Source organism: Triturus cristatus, chromosome 5_2, assembly GCF_964204655.1.
Source record: "Triturus cristatus chromosome 5_2, aTriCri1.1, whole genome shotgun sequence".
NCBI lineage: Eukaryota > Metazoa > Chordata > Amphibia > Caudata > Salamandridae > Triturus > Triturus cristatus.
This window is the reverse complement of record NC_140588.1, coordinates 578647148-578668428: the sequence shown is the minus strand read 5'-3', so window position 1 is coordinate 578668428 and position 21281 is coordinate 578647148. Positions and strand designations below refer to the sequence as shown.

Sequence of the window (21281 nt, the reverse complement as noted above, 5' to 3'; positions counted from 1 at the left end):
GGCAAGGAATGCTCAGACTTATGTTTCTGTACTAATTGGGGGGATAAATACTAAATTTGTTGTGTGCGAAAATGACTGTATCAAACCTGCCACGCCCTGAAGTTCAGATATATTAATAGTCCCAGTGGTTATACTACATCAATACAGCCTTGGGTCTTGAAGTCTTTTTCTATGGAAATATCTACCACCTTTATTAGTAGTGAACTGCTTAAAAAGCTCCCAGTATGGCAAATCAGCTTAGCACAAGAACAAAGCGATAAAAGAGTGTTTGGGAGTTTGCTGGGAGAACCGCACTCTTGGTGTGATGCTGTGAACACGAAGATGTGTACCTGAGAATGTGAATGAGAGGACCAGGTGATGGGATGGGGAATTTGTGAAGATTGACAGCGATAACAAAATGTGTTCTTTACCCATGGAGAGCAGGGCTTCGTGGATTTCCTTCATCACATCCTTGTACAGCTCCTTCTGCCACTCTTTCAGAAGCTTCCACTCCTTCTCAGAAAAGTAGACAGCAACATTATGGAAAGTGACAGATGCCTGCAAGAACAAGTAGGAAACCCTCAGCACCACGCAGGTCTGTTCCTCAACCTCTCCTGTTCTTAGGTACATGTCTCATATAAGTTTGTCGGTACAGCATCAAGTACGCCAAACAGGAAACTGTATAGCAAACCTACAGTCCAGACATTTTTCATCAAACTTCTGTCTTTCAAATATATTTCCTCTCATCTCACTAAAACATCTTCAGCTCATAAAGGTGCAGGAACTTCAATACGAGGATCCTCATGATCCCAACAGTCTGCACAGTGAAAGCGACTCAACATTAAACATGTATTTTTAAAAATAATTTCAGGCATCAGGTTGTCTCTGAGCTGTAAGCTTAATGCTGAAACAAACGGATATACAAGTCGTGAGCTTGTTTTCCTGCATAGCTGAATTGCCCTTCTATACTTATAAGGCTGGCAAACTGAACACCATTACAATTGGGTAAAAGGAACAATTTATTTACAACGCTTAGCAAAAGTATGTTAGAAGGCACTATGAAATTATTATTAATATTGCATGCATCATATACAAGATGCAGTGCTAGGAACACAAAATTGTCTGCTGTGGATCTGGGTTTCAGAATGGACGGCTAAAAAACAGGTTAAATGAACACAATTGTACGAAAAGTTAAAGATCAGCCATATAAGGGGCCACCTTGGGTCACAATGCAGTATTTAGCACATCAAATTCACACTTAGGCTTTTTTCCGGGCCTCTTCCTTCAATACATTTCAGTAGGTAAGTAAGACCAGTTGAAATCTATCAGAGGAAAGCTGCTAGGGTTGGAGGTGAAAATAATTATAACACAACTTAGAATTCTGATCCCTGGACAAACATTTGTCGGAATTTAGTCCCAGCTTGTAATGAGGGCCTTAGATGTAATTCATGTTGCAAATCCCTATAACTTCACAGTCATACACACATCATCCTGGCCAAGTACTTTCTAGGAGTCTACTACCAATAATTATTTAATTACTCACTAGTCGCACACCACCTCTCAGACCAGCACCTTTCCACCTGATCTGCAGACCGTAGATCAACAGTGAGGATGTGAAAAAAACTCATCAGCACCTTACCGTTTATCTAATTCAACAATCTTTCTCTTGGTTTCAAACTGCCAGGCATTTCCTCCAGCAATACACTGAAAAAGCCCTATTCATCCTTCTACATAGCTTGAACAGCAAACACGGTGTTGAACCAACCCAGACCAAATAAAACACTGTCAATCTGACCTTCTCATTCATAGAGTCTCCCAAATGACCCTGAATTGGTCAGACCACACCGCCACTGGGATCATCATCCCCCTGATCCCAACCACCCACCACTGTCAACACTCTCCAAACAGAAGACCTGCTTCTTCACGGGCGTTCACATAAAAACTCTTAATCGAGAATTTATCACTTTGACAATCACAACTGACAAGTCGAATTCAGTGCCGATGTCACTTAACTCCCACACCTATTCAACCTAACACTCGCACACCTCTGCTCTATGAAACCACAGCCCTTGGCATCATGGTGCACCCACGAATAAACTCCCAGCAAATGACCTATGAGCAAAAAAAGAAACAAAAAACTAAATTCAGAGACATAAATCTCTACAGTACTCACAGAAAAACCTCAGCTTCAAAACCATTAAGTACTGCCTCGGTTTGATCCAGTTCCCCACGATACAGCATCCCATCAGCCTTTCCAATGCCATCATCCAGGAACCAAAACTAAATTAGATACAGCACACTCTTAAATAGCACAAAAAAGCTACTACTGTCTCTTTGCCATATATTGAAGAGGACTTCCTGAACACTGCCTACTTATACAGGCCTTGCTAACAAGCCATACCACCATGAATGCATCATATATGGGCAGAGCATTCTTCCATAAACCACAATTAAAATTCTCACCAGCGAAGCATTTGAACTCCTAAGCATAGTCAATGTTTCTCTTGCACAAAACATCTTTTCTGATGCAATCACCTGGAAATACACCATCTCCCACGCTACTGAAAAAACACAACTATCAGTCCTGAAATCCCTGCCAACTCTTTTCCCATTGCAAACATGGGACTCTTCAAAAACATTTGTTAGCGGACACTTTCTAACAAAAGACCGAGCTAATATCAAGTCCATCCTAAAACACTGCAGATCTGGTTTCGGACCACACTGCATCACTTAACCAGCAAGAAGCCAATAAATAAATGGCATCCTTCTGATCATACAACATGAATAGAACATGTGGCCCCTGATCTCTCAGCAATTAACAATGCCCTATCAACATACTCTGAACATACATGGAAAGTTATAACATGGACCTTCACCAGTTTTCTTTTTATCTCTACAACCAACATCTGCTCCTCCTGATAAGCACCCACAGATTCCATTGGCTAAAGGAATTGAAGAAGTACCCCTAATAGTGCTAGCAGTGTTATCTTTAATCACACACAGAACAAACACAGTACAGGATGCAGAAGTGCAATCTTTTATTAGACACAAAGAATAGCAAAACACTGGAACAAAGCCTACTAAAGAATCCACTACAGTAGCTTCAAAAGGGTTAACCACTAGGCAGGTTGTTGCAGTTCTGCACCTTGACCAGAGGTGAAAACCTCAAAACAGAAAGAAGATCATCAATATCACCACAAGGGAAATACCTTAAGGAGCTGAGAGTGAGCGTTATGGGATAAAGAAAGAGCACAATACAATGATAGACATAAAAAATGTAAATGAAGAACAGGGGAGGGGGTTGGCTGGGCCAGAGGCTTCAAAATCCTTTCGAATGCTCTACAAAGAAGGTGCTGATGGCGGACCGAACCCCCCGCATTGGGTACCTGTACTGGGAGAGCTGGCCTGGAGTGGCATGCTTCTTACTATGTCTCCTCAATCCTAGTGGCTCAACAGGGGGCTAAAATCTGGGATTCATCAAGTGATGTCAAGGGGGAATGGGCCCACAGTCACCAGGGGTGGCACCAAATTATACAACAGCCTGGTACAACTGTGAGAGTAAAACCAGCAGATAAGCCGGAGTGGAGATAAAAGGGGGAATCCAGTGATGTGGTGCCTCCAAGTTAGGTAGCAGGAGGCAGGGCAAGTGGTTGACCTGCTGCTTCCAACATGGGCACTGTGTAAAGCCCCTTGGGGAGAAGAACAGATGTTTAGACTGATAAGGTGAACGGGCTAAACCACCAGAGATAATCCAATCCAGAGCAGTGGTGTAACAAAACCTGAGGGGGGGGGCCCCTTCAAAGTACACAAAGGCCCCACCTCACGCTCTGGACTCAGTCAGGGGCTCTCAGGCCCACCCATGCACAATGCCGGAGGGGGAACCCCTGGAGCTTGGACTGCCTGTACCACGGAGCCTGCTCGGCTATAGTTACGCCACTGAGCCAGCGGGGGATCCCAGAAAGGAATTCCTGTCGTGAAGGAGCCTCCAACCTTTCCTCTAATGTTCAATGATAAACATACAGAGCAACTATTATAATTAGTATGGTAATAGTGACCATGTCAGGCAAGATTACAATACCATCCACCCCATGCAAGATTATTAGCAGTGATTACCTTAGTATGTCAGAGAAGGTTACCAGCATAAATGTGAAAATGGCTTTATCAATTTATACAGCCATAGCTGCAATGCCCCTGGCATGAAGTCAATAATTTAAGTAATACGTTTCCCCAATAATGTATGATTTGTCACTCAAATATCAGCTTTACATGCATTTTGAAATTCGGTCCATTTAACTCCAAATATCAGCTTAGCTAAGGAGTGTGGAAAATACGCACATTTTCATCTCAATTACACACTTTCCAATGTTGGGCTTTGATCGAAGCAGAAGCTTCTAATTTAGTAGGCTCGGCAACACACAGGTACCCTAGACAATTATTCAACAACTTCTCCCCATTAGTGGGGCCACTGTGAAGATGCATGGTTGGCCACATTCTCCTCCCCCTTCCTTTCTGGCTCGAAGAAACTAAGATACGGCTACAGTGGCAGTGTTGCTTGCTTGACAGTAGGAATAGAAACCATTGTATTGAAGGGTAATTGAAGAAACACCTGAATTCCTTGCCAAAAGAGAGACTAGAGCAACTAACTTATAGAAAATATGGATCGAGAGATGGCAATGGAGGGGCAACAGCATAATAGAAAATATAAATATACATTTCTAAAGGAAGCACTAAAGGAGAAATGTGAACAACCACTTGATAAAGCTGCAGAGGAGATACAAGAGAGGGGGCAATCAAATCTGTCCATGGCATTAGTGTTAGGCTCTAGGAATGCCATTGATCAGAAAAAAGATATGGTGGCTCTAGATCTTAATCTACTTATTCTACTGGAGGACAGATCTGCATATAATTTCTGATAATGTAGGGGTAATGCTGAACAACTACTCCAATGATATTAAAAACATGAAAAGGGAAATAATAATGCTAAGCGGTCATACACATTGACTGACAGCACAGGCTGTAGATGCAGGGTTGTGATCCATATAGCTGGGGTGCCCAAAAGGGCTGATGGACGTGCTGATGAACCTTTTGTGGAATCTCTAATAATGGATGAGTTCCAGCCGAAGGGTCCCTTCAAATACTTTGCAGTGGAGACAAACCACCGAGACCATGGAGTTCCCCACCAGCTGCCTTGGAATCAGACCTAGGGGAATTCTCACCTGTGTTCTGATCCTCAGTGATAGAGATGCAATACTGCAAGCATTATGACTAACAGGACCCTTGTTGTACAAAGGGTCCTCAATCCTCTGCTTTCCAGACTTCACTCAGATGGTATAAAATCGAAGGGGAATCTTTAATGCTGTCAAGAAAGAGCTCTGTTTATGGGAGCCTGAAGTACATGGAGCTATTTACTTTCAGGCAAAAAGTGCTGGCAGTTGGGTAGCCCTGGCACATTGTCGTGCTGGTTGATGCCTGCGACAGGCTGGGGGGCTGGCAGCTAATTGGTAGTGGAGGATCTAGCAATGCGGTGGAAAGAGTAAAGACTGGAAAAATTAACAAGCACTGAAAATGCAATAGTTTTCGCCTTTAAGTTAAAGCCATCTGCTTTGCTAATGGTATTGTATAGCAAAGCAAATGGCTTTAACTCAATGAAAGGGGAGACCTATTGCATTTTTAATGCTTGTTTAAACTGGTTTTCTTTCGTCTCTTTATCATCTTTTCTTTTTTGTACTGTTGTTTCCTCATCTTGTTTTCCTTCTCCCTCTGTTTAATACCGCTCACTCCCCATCTGTCCATTTCCTCCCTTTCTTTTGTTCTGTTTGCGCCATTTTTATTTATTTGTATCTTTTTTACTGTTCTCTCCCCATCTTTTTTGCTCTGCTCTTCTCGCTTGCTACGCTCTCAATTACTTTTCTGCCTTCTCTCTTTTGGAGCTATTATTTCATGCTCTGTATGTTTAGTGCTTTAAATGGAAATATACAAGTGGTGGTAACTGGGAGCCTTAATCATGATACACATGTGCATAAAGACACAGCTATGCTGCTTAGCATGGGCAATTTTTATTTTTTATTTTTCTGGTTTGAAAGAGCATTGGCAAAACACATTTGCAAAGCCAACAAGTCTGCATGAGCAAAGCCAAGAGGGAAGCCCTAACAATTGGCTTTGCTAATTCTTGTTCTGCTGGTGACTCCCTCTCTTCCCGTCTTCCCACACATCTCTCCATCTCCTTTCCCTATTCATGCCTTCATTTCTCATGCTGTTCCTATGTCTTGGTGTCTCTTTTCCAGCCTTTCTTTCTTAACCCGTCTCCAACTCTTTCTTTCCAGACGAATCTCTGCCTTTTCCTATCTCACTTTTCCTATCTCTTGCGACTTGGCCTAGCTCCTCTTCTCCCTATACCTGTGGATTTCTCTGATCTATTTTATTGTCATTATTTTGTCTCCCGCCCTCCCTTCATCGCTGCCTCTTTCACTTTTCCTGCCATGCTTATGTCTCTAGGAATCTCTCTTCTTGTCTCCCTCGCTTCTCGGCTCTCTCTTCCTGCCCCAACCCTCTCGCACATTAGGATTTTTTTCTTGAAATCCTCTTCCATCCTTTGCTTCAGTTCTGTCTCTTCATGTCAGCTTTTCTAGTTTTACTAATATTTCTTTCTCACGTCTTCCTTTTTTTCACCTTGCTTGTCTCTCTCCCTGCTTTTACCTCGCTCTCTTCATGTCTCCTTCACCTGTGTCTCTCATTATGTACCCTCCCCTCTCTTATCCTGTCTCTATTCCTCCTCATGCTCCCTGTCTTCTTGCCTTCATTTCCTCTCCTCGGGTCCCATCCCTGCCTCCTCTTACTCTACTTCCCTCTCTCCAGGTGTCCATCTCTCGCTTTACCTCCAGCTCTGTCTCTCTCGCGCGCCTCTATATTCATATATATTCCTTACGCTGCTAACACCTCGCCTGCGGCTAGCCCATCACGCACAGACCGAGGAACTCGAGGGGAGGGGGACGACACAAAACACGGTATCCCATCTCACGCTCTAACAAAGCGGAAGTCAGGCAATAACGGGCCAAAAAGCAGGTGGCCAATGGGACGCCCACATTTAGGAAGGAACGAACCTGACAAATGCATGGCTTCAGGATGTAGATATGAATTATAGTTTGTAAACTCTGGAATTCAATGAAAGCCATGCAAATTGTGGCGATTTACGCTCATTTAGAAAAGGCCAGCAGGTGTAGTGGCACCAGGGCACCACAGCTACAGCAGTCTTTGCACAAAAGACACAGGAAGGAAGCATTTCCTCCTGGTTCCACTTATTTGCACCCTTGCTAATCTGAGCGGGCATTTGGCCAACCCGAAGAAATTAATTTTCTTACTATGCCCGAGCCCACGTTAAGATGGAGTTCCTTTTGGGTGGGAAGCAGCCTGGCTCCTGCAACTGCCACTCTCCCACTATGTGAATGAAGCAAGACGTCTCACAGCGTGTGCGCTCACACTTTGAGTGCCAGGGGTTCTCTCACACTCAAGAGTACCAAGGAGTTATCTCACACTGCGAGAGTCAGGGGCTCCCTCACACTCAGAGTATAGGGAGTTCTCTCACACTGTGAGAGTGAGGGTCCCCCTTTCACTGTTAGTGTCAGGTCAGCGCGGGAGGTTTGTATCAGGCTCTTCTCTCAATCAAAGTGCATCTGTGGGGTCCTGCCCACAGCCTCCTGTGTCTGTCTCTTTGGATGCTGCAGGTGTCTCTTTTAAATCGTGAAAGTAATTGCTTGGTGAAGTTAGGCAGCCACGGGGAGCTGACATCTCTCTAGGCTCTCTCTGACGGTGGATATCTCCTTCAAGTTGTAGGCAGCTAGTCACCGGGTGTCTCCGTCCAGTTGTAGGTTGTCCGTCTCTCGCAGTGGGCGTCTAGTCTCAGTACAGCTGTAAGTGGCATGTCTCTGGCGGTGGATGTCTCTGTACAGCTGCAAGTTGCCCGTCTCTAGCAGTGTGTGTCTCCGTACAGCTGTCGGTCTCCTTTTCCTGGTGATCAGTCTATAGCGCGCTAAGAGTCTCGCCGTAGCTGCATGTTTATTTTTCAGTGGAGTTGTGCTATCTCTGCCAGTCTGCTCTCTCCGTACATGCCTGCGGTCTCGGCTGGCAGGCCATCCGCCTCTCTTCATTACCTACCGCCCCTCCCTCAGGCCCCTGCGGGCTGTATGCAACACACAAACAAACTCTCGGGTCTGAGCAACTTTAGAACTAGAGCATGAAAGGAGAGATACGATAGTCAAGCTGTGTCTAAAATGACAGTGAACAAATCAGAAAGGAAAGGAATCCCTTTAAGGATGAATGCCCTCACTCACCCGAAGGTGACATGCTTCATCATTTAGGCTTTCTCCTCTCAGTGGGAAAACCTAGTCCCACTGAGGGCTACAACCACCGCACTGAGAAGTGGGAGCTCAGGGATGTTTTTGTTTAAGATTTTAGGATACTCAAATCCCAAAGATGAGCACTAATGTGAGAAGAGGGCGCAGCGCAAAGAAATTCAAAAGTGTGTGAAGTGTGAGCTAAAACTGGCTAGCGCTATTGAAAAAATGATTTTTATTGACTCATTAGCCCTGCCAGAGATAAAAAACAGTGCAAAGCAGTTACTATTGAAAACTGCTAGATGACAAGGGTCAACATGTTTCAGCCAATGACCATCTCAAAAGTATGTGTGGCTTTCATCAGGACCAAAAAACAAAGCTGCTGCTAGAAAGTGTTACACACGTGCAAATAAAGTTTGAAAAAAAGACCAAACCAGTTAATGCTTTAGCGGATACAATCTCGCTGGAACTTGTCCAATCTGTGGGACAAGTGAGCCCACCTCAACCTGGTTACAACTCAGGGAAGGGAGCCCCGCTCTCTCCGTCGGTACTCCGTCGATGTACAGAGATTGCAACCTGCGGGCTGTAACCTAACCCCGGGAGGCGCTGAGCAACATTTTGGCAGCCACCCCGAGCCTTGTATCAGATCCCAGCTTGTTTCTAGTAGTGAAACCGAGTGAAATGCAATCTCCCGAGAATGTGCAAGAAGAGGCTGGAGCAGAAACTTGGCTGGAATCTCGGCGTCGGCTAAGCATCGTGTGATTCTGGGAAAGTCACCTAATCTCCCCGTGCCTAAAACCCCTGTTTAATGTATCTGGTGCTCACGCTCCAATACCTCCGGGACCATTTTGCTCTAAATAAAACAAACTAAAAACGGGAGCAATTCATTCATGCTGCCCATGTTTTAGCGCTCGCCAGTGAAACCGAGTGAAATGCAATCTCCAGAGAATGTGCAATAAGAGGCTGGCGCAGAAACTTGGCTGGAATCTCGGCGTCGGCTAAGCATCGTGTGATTCTGGGCAAATCACTTAATCTCCCCGTGCCTAAAACCCCTGTTTAATGTATCTGGTGCTCACGCTCCAATACCTCCGGGACCATTTTGCTCTAAATAAAACTACAAACAAACTAAAAACGGGAGCAATACATTTGTGCTGCCCATGTTTTAGCGATTCGCCAGGCAGCTGATGTAGACTTTTCTGTTTCTGCCGTCCCACTTGGACGGGCTGCTTTCCTTCTGAAGTAAAAGGTTTATTATCTTTATGGGGCCATGTGTTGCTCATAAAGATAAGAAACCTTTTACTTCAGAAGGAAAGCAGGTGAGCCAGTCCAAGTGGGACGGCTCAAAAAGAGAAAAGTGTACGTCACGAAGAGCTCTTTCCCAATGGCTGGCCACCGTTTATCATAAAAGGTGATGCCGGCCAATTGGAAAGAGGGGCGGGGCTTAAAGCCCGATAGTCGAAGCCCCTTAAAATCATAAGATCTCGCCAGCGAGACTGCGCATGTGCGCAGCCTACGCAGGCGAAACCTAAAAAAGGACCACAAGAGACCGACAACAGTGATGAAGGAGATGGAGGGAAACGAGCAATGTACAGCACTAAAGCCTATAGAAGCCAAGGAGATGCAAAACAAACATTTGGGTGCCTCCTGAAAGACTTGGCAGCTTTGGGAGGTGCGTGGGCCCAAGATGATGTTTCCTGAATATTCTGAATGTTCTCTTGTTTCTCTTGGGAAGCTACGATGGGAGTATCAAAGCTACTTCAGACAGTGGGAGTGTGCTACACCCGATATAGGTATAATGAAGAGTGTTGCTGGAACTGGGGTGAAGTTAGACCTACTGCCTTACTTCAGATACGTTTAGAAACGCATCTCAGTTATTTAGTTTCAATTTTATGTGGCATTCTTGCTGCAAATTGAGGATTTTGGCTTTTCTAAGCCCACAGCATGGTGTAGCGGGCAGGGAGTTGGGTAAGGGGAATTAATGTGTAGGTACCTCGTTGGCATACGCTCATCCCTTATAGTAGGTCTTTCCAAGAAATACAGATAATAGAGAACCTTTGGGTTCTAAGCATCTATTCAAACTGATATAGGAGCCAAAGTGGAGGGGGGGACACCTTTTAAAAGTGTGTTATGGAATACAAATGGAATGGGAAACAAAATTAAAAGTGGGTCTGAAGCAACCTGGCTTGATTGAGGTTAGGCTGATGCTGTGTTTATACAAGAGACACATTCAACCACAGGGACTGGCGAGATCCTGGGCAGAGGTAGAAATGGTCAGTTTGAGAACAGAGCCTCAGGCTTCAGGTTGGTGGCCATATTGCTGATAGATTTACAGAGGCATGGGCACCCACCTGTACATGGGATGGAAAACAGATCACTCTAATGTGAGCCTACCTCCCACCAGGCTTACAAAGTACTATACCAGATAAGTCGAGCTTCTGAATGCTACAATTCACTACATTGGCACAGTCACTAAGAGCCTGATGATTATGGGATACATGTTCATTGTATTTATATCACTATGTCTAATGATTCCATTATTATAATTTATTCAATGCATTTACTGCACTATGATTACCAATACCATTATTATAATATAGTCAATGTGTTTATTGCATTGAAGTAAATAATACCACTATTTTAAAATATTTCATTTCTTTATTGCACTATGGTTTACAATGCTATTGTTAACCATGGTTTAACAAAAACACTGAATAAATTATATTGCTTCACAAGAAGACGATTAGGTGAAATTTGAGATGTTTTGTGTGATTCAGAAATCTGTACATTTGGTATATTTTCAACATATGAAATAATGAATGAATATTTGTATAAAGGGTTTGATAGTAATGTTTTTACAACTTAATTATATAGTTGATTCTAACTCACTTCCTTGTTTTCTTTGAAGACAGTTGACTAGTAAAATATCATACTTTAAACGTTTGTACTGGAGTCCTAGCTACGTCTCTCACACTTGTGGTCAATCTCATTGCTATAAAGATGTAGGAGGAAGAGTGGAGCCTCAGTCTGAACAGGAAGCAAGCCACTGTAAAGACTCATGGCACCTCTCGCACTGTATTACTAAAGTGATGTTTCTTCTACCCTAGTTCTATGTCTCATAAGATCTCCGGCCAGGTAAGTACATGCACTACCTAAAAAAGGCATCACAGGGAAAGCCTGAGTGGTTCTTTTTTTTTTCTTTTTAAACAAACTTTATTGGGTTTTTCGTTTTTTTTCAGTACTTCGAACGACATACAATAATCATGGAATATTTTGTGTCTACACAATAACAGAATTCTGTGTCGTAGAAAGGCCTGTTACATACATGAATACAACATCAAAACTCGCATGATTCAGAAGAATGCTGGATACAGTAGTTGATGCAGAGCTAGGTTATCCTACGATACTTTGCACAGTGCTCTTATATGAATAATTGTACTGAATCAACACCCACTAACCCAACCCTCTACCCTGCAAATACCCACCCACCTCCCGTAACTGGTTCTGGCCATACATTCCATTAACTTTACTCAAACATCTCCATACAGTGCAAATACTCTGTGCACAATTCTTATCGCGCTACTCCATCAGTAACCACCCTAAGTTACTGTGCTGCTTATCTTTTTGACACAGCTGTTATTGGGTATTTGGAACTATGGGAACATCGTCCGGGCTGGTATTTTTATAGGCTTCCACCATTGTGTTCCATTCCAGGGATATTGGATTTTTCCGAAGGCCGCGTGCTTCCTCTCTGCACAATGCCGTGCTTTCAGCTCCTGCCTATTAAGCAATTTGTTATGCCACATAGCTGTGGTGTGGGCTCTGGCTGACTTCCAGCACATTGTGATCGATCTCTTTGCGACTATAAGCGATTGTGGGTAAGGCAAGTTCGTGAGGAAGTAGTCGATAGTGGACTCCTCCAAATGAGGGGGTGCACTGTACAGTGCTTCATAATATTTGCTAAAGGCTTCACTAATAGCAGTTTGCGTGGTCGCGGTCTCTCCCCCTGGCAGGGTAATACCGCTAAAGACAGTGACAGGAGGATCATTTCTGATCACCTTTGCCAACAAGGTACCTGACTGATCTGCTTCTGAATGGTGTATTTGCGTATAAGATCTATAATCTATTAACCTCAGCGTTTCAAGTAATTCTGCATGTTAAATACTGGTCTCCTGCAGTTGCGTCTGCTTCGTTGGGTCGTGCACTGCCTCTTGTTCGAGTCGTGACATATTAGCCTCTGTCTCATGTAGCTTTTTATGGATCTCCTGTCTAGCTCCCACTGTGGTGCTGATCGCTGCCCCTTGGATAACTGCCTTTACGGCGTCCCATTCAACCAGCACTGTGGAAGCAGTGTTATGATTTTCCGTGAAGTAATTTTGAAGTGTTGTGGATAACGTGCTACGGAAGACCGAGTCCTCCAGTGTTTCAGGCCAGAGCCGCCAAGTAGGAACCTGGGAAGGCACTCTACCCCAACTAAAAACCACCTCTAGGGGGTTATGATCCGAGAAGGTCTTTGCTAAGTGTGTTGCATCTAGAACTTGGTCCGCTATGGAGGTGGGGCACATAATCCTATCTATTCTGGTGTGCAACTGGTGCACCGGGGAGAAAAAGGAGTATTCCTTGTGGAGCGGATCTTTGAATCACCATACGTCACACAGAGACCAACCCTTCATCCAGTTGCAAAGGGCTTCCGCCTGTTTACAAGCCAAGGTGCCCCTTGGAGGTCAATGAGAGCGATCTAGAGACATATCCATGACCGCATTGCAGTCACCTCCTATGAGCCATGGATACTCTTCCCATCCCGCCAGAATAGAATTCAGACTCTGGAAGTATTTGTATTGGTCATAGTTCGGAGCGTAGACGCTCCCTAAAATAATCAGGGCACCGTCTAGGGTGCGGCGCAGGAATATGTACCTGCCCTGTGTATCTACCCACTTGTCCATCATCACAAACGGTATTCCCCCTTTTAACCAGATCGTCACCCCCCGGGCAAATGCAGAGTAATTCGTGGATATTACCTGCCACTCCATTTTTTCCTCATTTTCAAAGCTTCGGCCTCCATTAGGTGCGATTCCTGGAGAACAAACACCTGCGCCCCACGGAGCAACAAAAAGGCATGCACTATGTGCCTTTTGTGTACAGAGCCCAACCCTCGGACGTTCCACGTAACAAATTTATACTTGTCCACTATCTGTTGCGCCATTCAATCCCATGAATCTCCTACTGTGAATCACACCATGCAACCGTATGAGGCGTGACATTATCAATGTGCCAGAACCGTGGAACCCCCAACCTAAACCAAATACCAGGTCATGCCCACATTCGAAACTAGGCAGGACCAAACAAGAAAAACATTGAAATAAAACATAGTAAACAGTAGCAATTGCAAAGTGGGGGTTGGCAGCTACCACCATCATGTAAGTAAACATTTAACCTGGACCATCCCAGAGCCCAAGCGTGATATGGGGAGCATTACAGAACACATTGTAAGTTAAAGAGATACCAAACAACAAAGAATATGCGAGTGTTAGGGGGGATGGCTCCCCAGAAACGCGTCCCTTGGCGGCAGTTCATATTGTTGCAGACAGCGTGAGGAGGCTGCTATCCCAGTATTCAGCCAGCCGTTTGTGGTGTCACAGTAGGGAAGAGTTGCAGGCTGCTGTCCGAGTCCGAGCGGACTGTGCTGTGGTCCGATGAGTCCGACTGCCTGCAAGAGGAGTTGTCCCTGAAGGTATGTGCAGCTACCAGGGCCGTTTCTTTACCAGACTGGACTTGTTGCTGTGTGGGTCCCGGGAAGGTCAGCGCACTGGTGGTTTTGGCCACGTGTTGCGATCGGCGGCGTCCTGAAGTTCCGGGTCCGCGTGTAGCGGAAGGGGATCGGCTCGAGAGTTGCGTAGGTTCCATGACTTCCAGCCATTCCTCAACATCTTCTGGACTTTCAAAAAATATGTCTTCTGCTCGGGGATGATCTTCAGACGTGCTGGGAATAGTAGCGCATATTTGAAATTCATGGTGCATAATTTTCTTTTCACCTCCTGAAAGGAAGAGCGTCTGCATTGTACCAGGAGCGTATAGTCAGGATACAATGAGATTTGGCAGTTCTCAAATTGGATCTGTGGGTTTTCACGTGCTTTTTGTAACAGCATGTCGCGGTCCTTGTAATTGAGAATTTTTACGATCAAGGGCCTCGGCGGGGCTCCCACCCTTGGTTTCCCGTGGGGATCCGGTGCGCCCTTTCAACACAGAAGAAGTCGTAGAGACCCACCGGGGCCATATGCATGCGGAGCCAATGTTCCATGTATGTTGTTGCCTCATTTCCCTCACTCCGTTCCGGTAGGCCAATGACGCGAATATTGTTTCTCCATGCCCGGCCCTCCGCATCCTCCACTCTATCCATCAGTCCCGTGACTTGCTTCCGAAGGGACTGGAGCTGACTTGCATGGTCCTTATGTTGCGGCACCAAGTCTTGCAGCGTGGAGCTATGATCTTTCACCGTATCAGCCAACTTAGCATGATACGCTTTCAGTAAAGTGAAACCAGTAGTAAGGGTGCTTATTTGCTGTTCTATGGCTCTATGTGATTCCCTAACTTCATTCAGTATCAAGTCCAGCTTGTCCGGCGCGCTCTCGTCGTTCGTGGGCGGGATTGTGTTGAGCGATTGCATGCTCTTGGACGGGTCCCTTTCGTCCACTCCTTGGGAACTAGGAGCCATTGCCTCCTGGGTCTTGCCCCTGTGGTGGCCCATCTCCATGTGCAGGGTTGTCGTAGGATTTATCCCCCGCAAGCGGTCCGGTCTATTAGTCAGGAGCCCCGGCAGTGTCAAGGGCAGTGTCAAGGGCAGCGCCACGCAGCAGCAGCGCCAGTTGGTCACCAGCTCCTACACCTCCTGGACACGGCTGTGCTCAGGCCGTGTGTTCAGGCCAAGCAGCAAGTCCAAGAAGTAACACCGTGGCGTGTGCAGCCACACCTACTTGCAGCCCCAGATACAGCGGTTGGTCCGGGCCGTCTGTGTGAAGAATGAAGCCCACGAGGAGTGGGGTATCCTGCACAGAGAGGGGGGGGAGAGAGAGGAGCACATCGGCTTGCGAACCGCCGGTCCGGGCAGTGTATAGTTCCCAGTGCCGGCACCCAGAGTCCTGGCGCAGTTCCAGGCAGCGCACAGCGTGCGCGGCGCAACTGCCTCCAGTGCTGGGCAGGATCAAGGCCGAACACGGGTCCTTCTGCCCAGGTCCGGGGGATGGATTGCACCGCCGCTGATCCCAGGAGCAGAGCACCAGTTGCCAGTTCGGTCATGCATGGGGTTGCACTCCCTCCCAAAGGGAGGCCTCACGGTCGTCCGGGCACGCTCCGATCTCCAGCCTCAGTGAGCTACGCCATTTCCTCGCTCCTTCCCTCCCATCAGGCTTACCCACAGTCTCGGTCGGGCATAATCATAGGATCAGGATTAGCCCAGGAACACTCCGCCGATGCCTCGGTGGGTGTGAGTTTTGCATGTGACCCGTTTTGGGTCGAAGATAATCATTCAGGATGTTCGTGTACAGGATATTTGAGCTCGGGCTCCTGAGCTCTCTTAGTACGCGTCCGCCATGCTCGACAGATGGCCACGTCCCCCAGCCTGTGTGGTTTTTAAATGAGAGGAAAGGCTCAAATTAGGGTCCTTTGTCCTACACGTGTCAACAAGACTGATTTAGTTTTTGTTATAGGTACTACAAAATGAAACAAACTGATCTTTACAAACTAATTGATTACCCAAAGCATTTACACATAACACAGGTAATGTAGGTACCTTTCAACATATTATAGGCACCAAACACCGTGGGCAGGATCGAACGGTGGCATGGAAGGGCGGTGGGGAGTTTGGGATTCTGGTACTGACAATACAGTGGGATTGTGCTTCCTTAATTTCTCTTGCAATGTTCAGGTAATAAAACTGTTTGCTTTCAACTAGAAACAGGCTGATTTTCATCAAACATTATGTTCATTGATCTAGGAACTGACAAGCTTTTCCATGGTGCTAATGCAAGCTTAAGAGACAGAAAAACTACTGCATCTTACAACCAACTGCTTGAAGACTGCTTGGGAGAGGAGTTGGCCTAACGGCTAGGGCGGTCGACCTCGAATCTGGGGAACTGGGTTCGAGTCTCGACAATGACGCTGAACATCCTGTGATTCTGGGCAAATCACTTCATCTCCCCGTGCCTAACAAAAATGAATGTGTGTCCTCATGTAACGTAACTGGTGCTATGTAAAGCGCTCTGATACCCGATTCGAGTCAAGTTTGCACTATGTAAAACTCTGTAAAAAAAAAAAAGAAGACAGTAAGTACATGAACTGGGAGATAAAAGACACAGTGTTCTGTTTTTTTTATGTGATTGAAATTGTCTGGATTTCACCTAAACACCCAAACTGTAGAACCCTATACCTATGCATTAATGTTTTCCTCCCCTGCTTTTCTGACTCCGATCAATGCTTTTACTGACTATAGCCAGGAAATGCATGAATTTACAGACTATTTAATCATGCTATTTTGTCATAATTGGTGTTCCAAAGGATCATTTCAAGATGGCACTTTGTGTGTATGTAAGTCATTCAACTAATATTTGTTGATAAAAGGTGGCACACCATACTGTATCCAAGGGTATTTTACATGTGCTGTGGTCTCCATGTGCACACTCTGCAGGGGTTTGAGGTCTTTATTTTGTGGCCAGTTTATGAAGATTTGGAGAGAACTGAATGTCTTTCAGGTTACACCTAGGCACAGGATGTTTGTTGTCAGGACACAACGTTTCACCTGAGCACATGAGGCTACAATGTGGTATACTAGGTTATAATTGTTTCCCTGCTCTTTGAAGCTCTGAGGAATTGGACACCCACTTCAAGCAGAAGCCTTCAGACTGTCTACCCTGTGCAAGTGTGTTCATTCTTTCTTTCAGCAGTCATCTCTTCCTCTGTCCCTACACTGCTCTGACCTGATCCAATCTCTTTTTCAACTAACACTACTGACTGTTTTTCTCCCCAAAGCTTTCATAATGTCATACTAGTTAAGGGGCCGAGTGGATATTGGACTTTGAGATAAAAGGCACAATAGCACACTCAGGCTTTGCCTGAATGGTCCTGTTCTTATGTAAGTACTCTGCTGTGCTAAAGTGAGCATTTTCGTTGCTGTGAATTTCAGGGGAAACTATTTGAAAATGGAAACATAACTTCAATGGATTTAAATAGTATCCCTGGGAATGTATAAAGATCTGAGCTTTTCAAGCATTTTAAACGTAAACATTTAGGAAACTGTCTAACTAGATGTCTTGTTTTATGTCTGATTACACCTTGCTTTATTCATACGGCCATTCGCCAACAACATTTGCAAGCTCGTTAGACTCAATACAGTTGCTGAGATGAATTTCTGAACAATCATCACTTAGACCGGATCCAAAACTAGGATCACAACCAGTGTGGCATCCTCCCTGAACAGCAGATAATGTGCACTGTGTTTTCTGGACTCATTTCATGTAAATTGTACACATGGGCTATCCAAGTTAAAAATGTCAAATCCATCTATACTTTTGTTCTGGTTCCAGGTTCAAGCATGCAGAGTAACAGTTTGCTGAAACGTTCAACTTGTGCATCCCACTGAGGATGATATGGAGATGATCAGGTTTTATTTGTCCTCAGTAGTTTCAGCATCCATTTGAATAGTTTGGTTTCAAAACCAGCTCCTAGTTTTGAGTGGATTCTTGCTTGCCATCTACTTTTTCCACAAGACTATTGTTACTTTGGAAGATTTCTGATCTTTTGTTAGAAAGGTTTGAGCATGGTGAAATGATCATTGATAAGTAAGATGTTCTGCATTCCTTCCCCTCAAGAGAAGAAATCAATGCATACCGGACAGATGGGTTCTGTACTTTACAAGTGTACCATTCGTGCCTCCGACCTGGGTGTGATTTTATAAAGTGATGCATTCTGTATGTTCTTTCCAATAGTTCCCCACCTGTTGGCCCTGTAGGGCCAATAAAATCACTTCCTCACTAGTTCTGGAGTTTTGTGGATTCCCTCATGTCCATTCTGACAGTGTAATAATGAAGTGTACATAGTACTTGCTACCTGTATTGTACAGTTAACATCAGGCTGTGATATGTGATCATCTTGACTCCCTGTCTCTTTGTTTAGGAGACTTCTTTTCACAGCCAGTTTTGTACAGGTATGTATCATAACTTCCCTGTCTCATGGATAGAATTTTTTGCTCATACGTTTTATTTGCATAGTCAGTAGTGGAGGTTATATTTAGTAAAATGTTAAAATGTTCCCCTTTTGATATCTAGAAATTATACATGAAGAAAATGATGCGTTAAAGTGGTTGGTGTACATGTTTATTTTGTGTGTTCCATTGTGGTGACATCTTTTCCACCATGTCTTCACTTGAAATAACGCTGAAATTCTGTTTGGGAACAAATGCATTCTTTCTAATATGTATATAACTAACTGTTCAGCATCAACAGTTTTATCTCAATTCAAAGCATAAAAAGATTCCACATTTTTTAAGTTAAAATACCATTATTAATTTGAAGAAAATAAACTATGTGAAATATGACAGTAAAGATGAGCAGTCAATATTCAATTAATCCACTTCTGTAAACTAGAACGGGTGAAAATGCTTTCTGATTAATCAAATAAAAAACAAATCAAATATGCGAAATATATCTTACTCGAATTCGAATTTCCTCACACATGCTTAATTTTTTTTGACAATGTTCTTGGTTCCAGCCTGCAGGTTGACTTTGTGGATGCTGGCTCTTGAACATGTTATGTTGAAAGGAAGATGCAAATGCAGTGCTTCCACTGTTAAGACCTGTAATAAAACAGAAGATGTGTTTAAGCTTCTCCTTGTTAAATGCAAAGAACAAAAAAATCTATCACCTATTGGATATCAGTAGAAGCATATGCAGGGAGGCCAAAGCGCAGGGCAGTAAGATGGGTGCACCCTAGTAAAGCTCCGCAGGCCATGAAGACAATTCTTTCATCATTTACACAATAGAACAATAATCTGGCAGGGCAAATACTGCCTTGCACCAATGTGAGGGGATTCCGCTTAGGGCGAGAACTGGTAAAGAAACAGCAGCGGGCTGCTTGGAGACAACCAGTGCACTTGAACTCGTGCAATCCTAAAAGTGCACCAGACCTTGGAGGACCGCGTCATGAAACAACTGAGCCGCCAGATGAGCCTGATGAAGAGGACCCAGAAGACTGTCTGTAGAGGCAGATGTGTAGGAAGGAGGAGGAGGGCCAGCTGTGGTCCCAGAAGTTAACAGATCGGCATCCAATTCACTTAGATATGCAAGAAGCAACCTGGTCAAGCTAACTAGGTTGTGCTGGAGAGCGGAACACGGCAGCCTGGGGCAGGGCAGCAATGCATAGCTTGGGGTGGAGGAGTGCACCACCTTCTTGCCAATGTGGAACTGGGCTTCCCAATGGGCAAATTGAGAGGGGTCTGATATATCTCCTTGGAGACTGCTCTGCAGGGCATAGCTAACGTGGTTCTGCGTGTGTCTCCCCCTCTCTGTTCTTATTTAGGCTGCTGATGGGGCAAGGAATTATCTGCACCAATCTAACCCCTAACACATGAGATATCCTGGGCTCACCTCATCCAAACACAGGCACATTGCACTGTGCTGCAGAGAGATAATTGCTTTGTGCACCCTCTGCTCCAATTGTGAGGTTACAGGCAGTTTTCCGGCCATCAAACACCAGACCATGAGGCAGCAGTAGATAATACTAAGCAGATTTGGCGCAACTCAAAGCGTGAAACTGTGTTTAATAAACCAATCTCACACCTACCAAAGCCAGAACCTCCTCATGGATAACTGCTGTACTTCATGAGTAGACAGCCTAGGCTGGTCTTTGAAAACAGTCGCTCTCCCATGCCTGTCAGACACAGTGCCCTGAAGGAGGGGGTATAGTCCTAACCCAACCAAGACCAGAATGAAGAACCTGACCTACAAATACCACTTTTTGATATGAATTACAGCCTGACAACAATCAATTCCAAGATCAACAGCATTACGGCCAGGCTTGACCCAATGAAACAGAATCTTGGCAAACATAAAGACCACATTGATCATGTGCAGCAGAGAATTTCAGACCTTGAAAATGAAGCCTATGGATTAGGTTAAACTGCGGCCAAGAATTAAGACCTAGAGGCCCAGTCTGCCTTCAATAACTTAGGCATGCGGGAGGAGCCTAGCGCCGGACCAAGATGGCCGCGTGAGCTTTGAGCTCCCGAGACCCACGCGCCCTCCGTCGACTATCCTGTCTTCAATCCTGTATTATATGCACGGCATCTTGCAGATGACTCGTTATGGAGGCGATTGATGCCGCCCGAGTTCGGATCGCCCACCGGGAACCGGAGTTGTGCACGGCGGAAGATTGAGGCCTGTCTCCGAGGGATGCCAGGGGCTGGCGTTGGCAGGATGCCCGACCTCTAATTGAACAACAGCGGCCAGGCGAGGTGTGAACTGTCGGACGGAAGATCCCGTCCTTTCACTTTCACTTTCTCGCCCTTTGTCTGCCTTGGCCTGGGAGTGCTTTCGGCTGCTTTATTATCCTCTGGACGCTCTGCGCCCTACCCAGGCGGGCTATTGCAGATCTGACTTCTCCTTCTCCCTCTACCTGAGAGAGGGCCGTCTTTTGGCACCGGACTGCTTGGAAACAGACATGTCGGGTAAAGCAGAGGTGGATCGTCTGAAACCCAAGGCTACCAGGCGGGGTGCTTATACTCAAGCCAATAACATGGATCGGTATGCCCAGCAGAAGGGGTCGCCTGGTGGATCGAGCCAGTCGCTGGATGGACAGAAGACTGCCTCACCCCCGGCCTCGGAGCTCTCGTTGCAGGACGTCATGGGCGCGCTCGAAGGGATGCAGGCCTCGATTGGGAGACAGTTTGATGCCCTGGCGCATAAAGTGGATACCATCTTGGTGGACGTT

General features: G+C 45.4%; 1 protein-coding gene across 1 annotated transcript in view; it reads right to left on the bottom strand.

Annotated features, from left to right (window-relative positions):
• LOC146829024 (uncharacterized) overlaps positions 1 to 21281 on the bottom strand; it is a 177953-nt gene that overhangs the window by 128325 nt on the left and 28347 nt on the right. The window contains exons 2-3 of the mRNA XM_085607658.1: positions 19007 to 19149; positions 411 to 537 (exon numbers count right to left, since the gene is read on the bottom strand). Of these exons, the coding sequence (XP_085463784.1) occupies positions 411 to 537; positions 19007 to 19149 (270 nt within the window). The remainder of the gene's footprint in view (positions 1 to 410; positions 538 to 19006; positions 19150 to 21281) is intronic.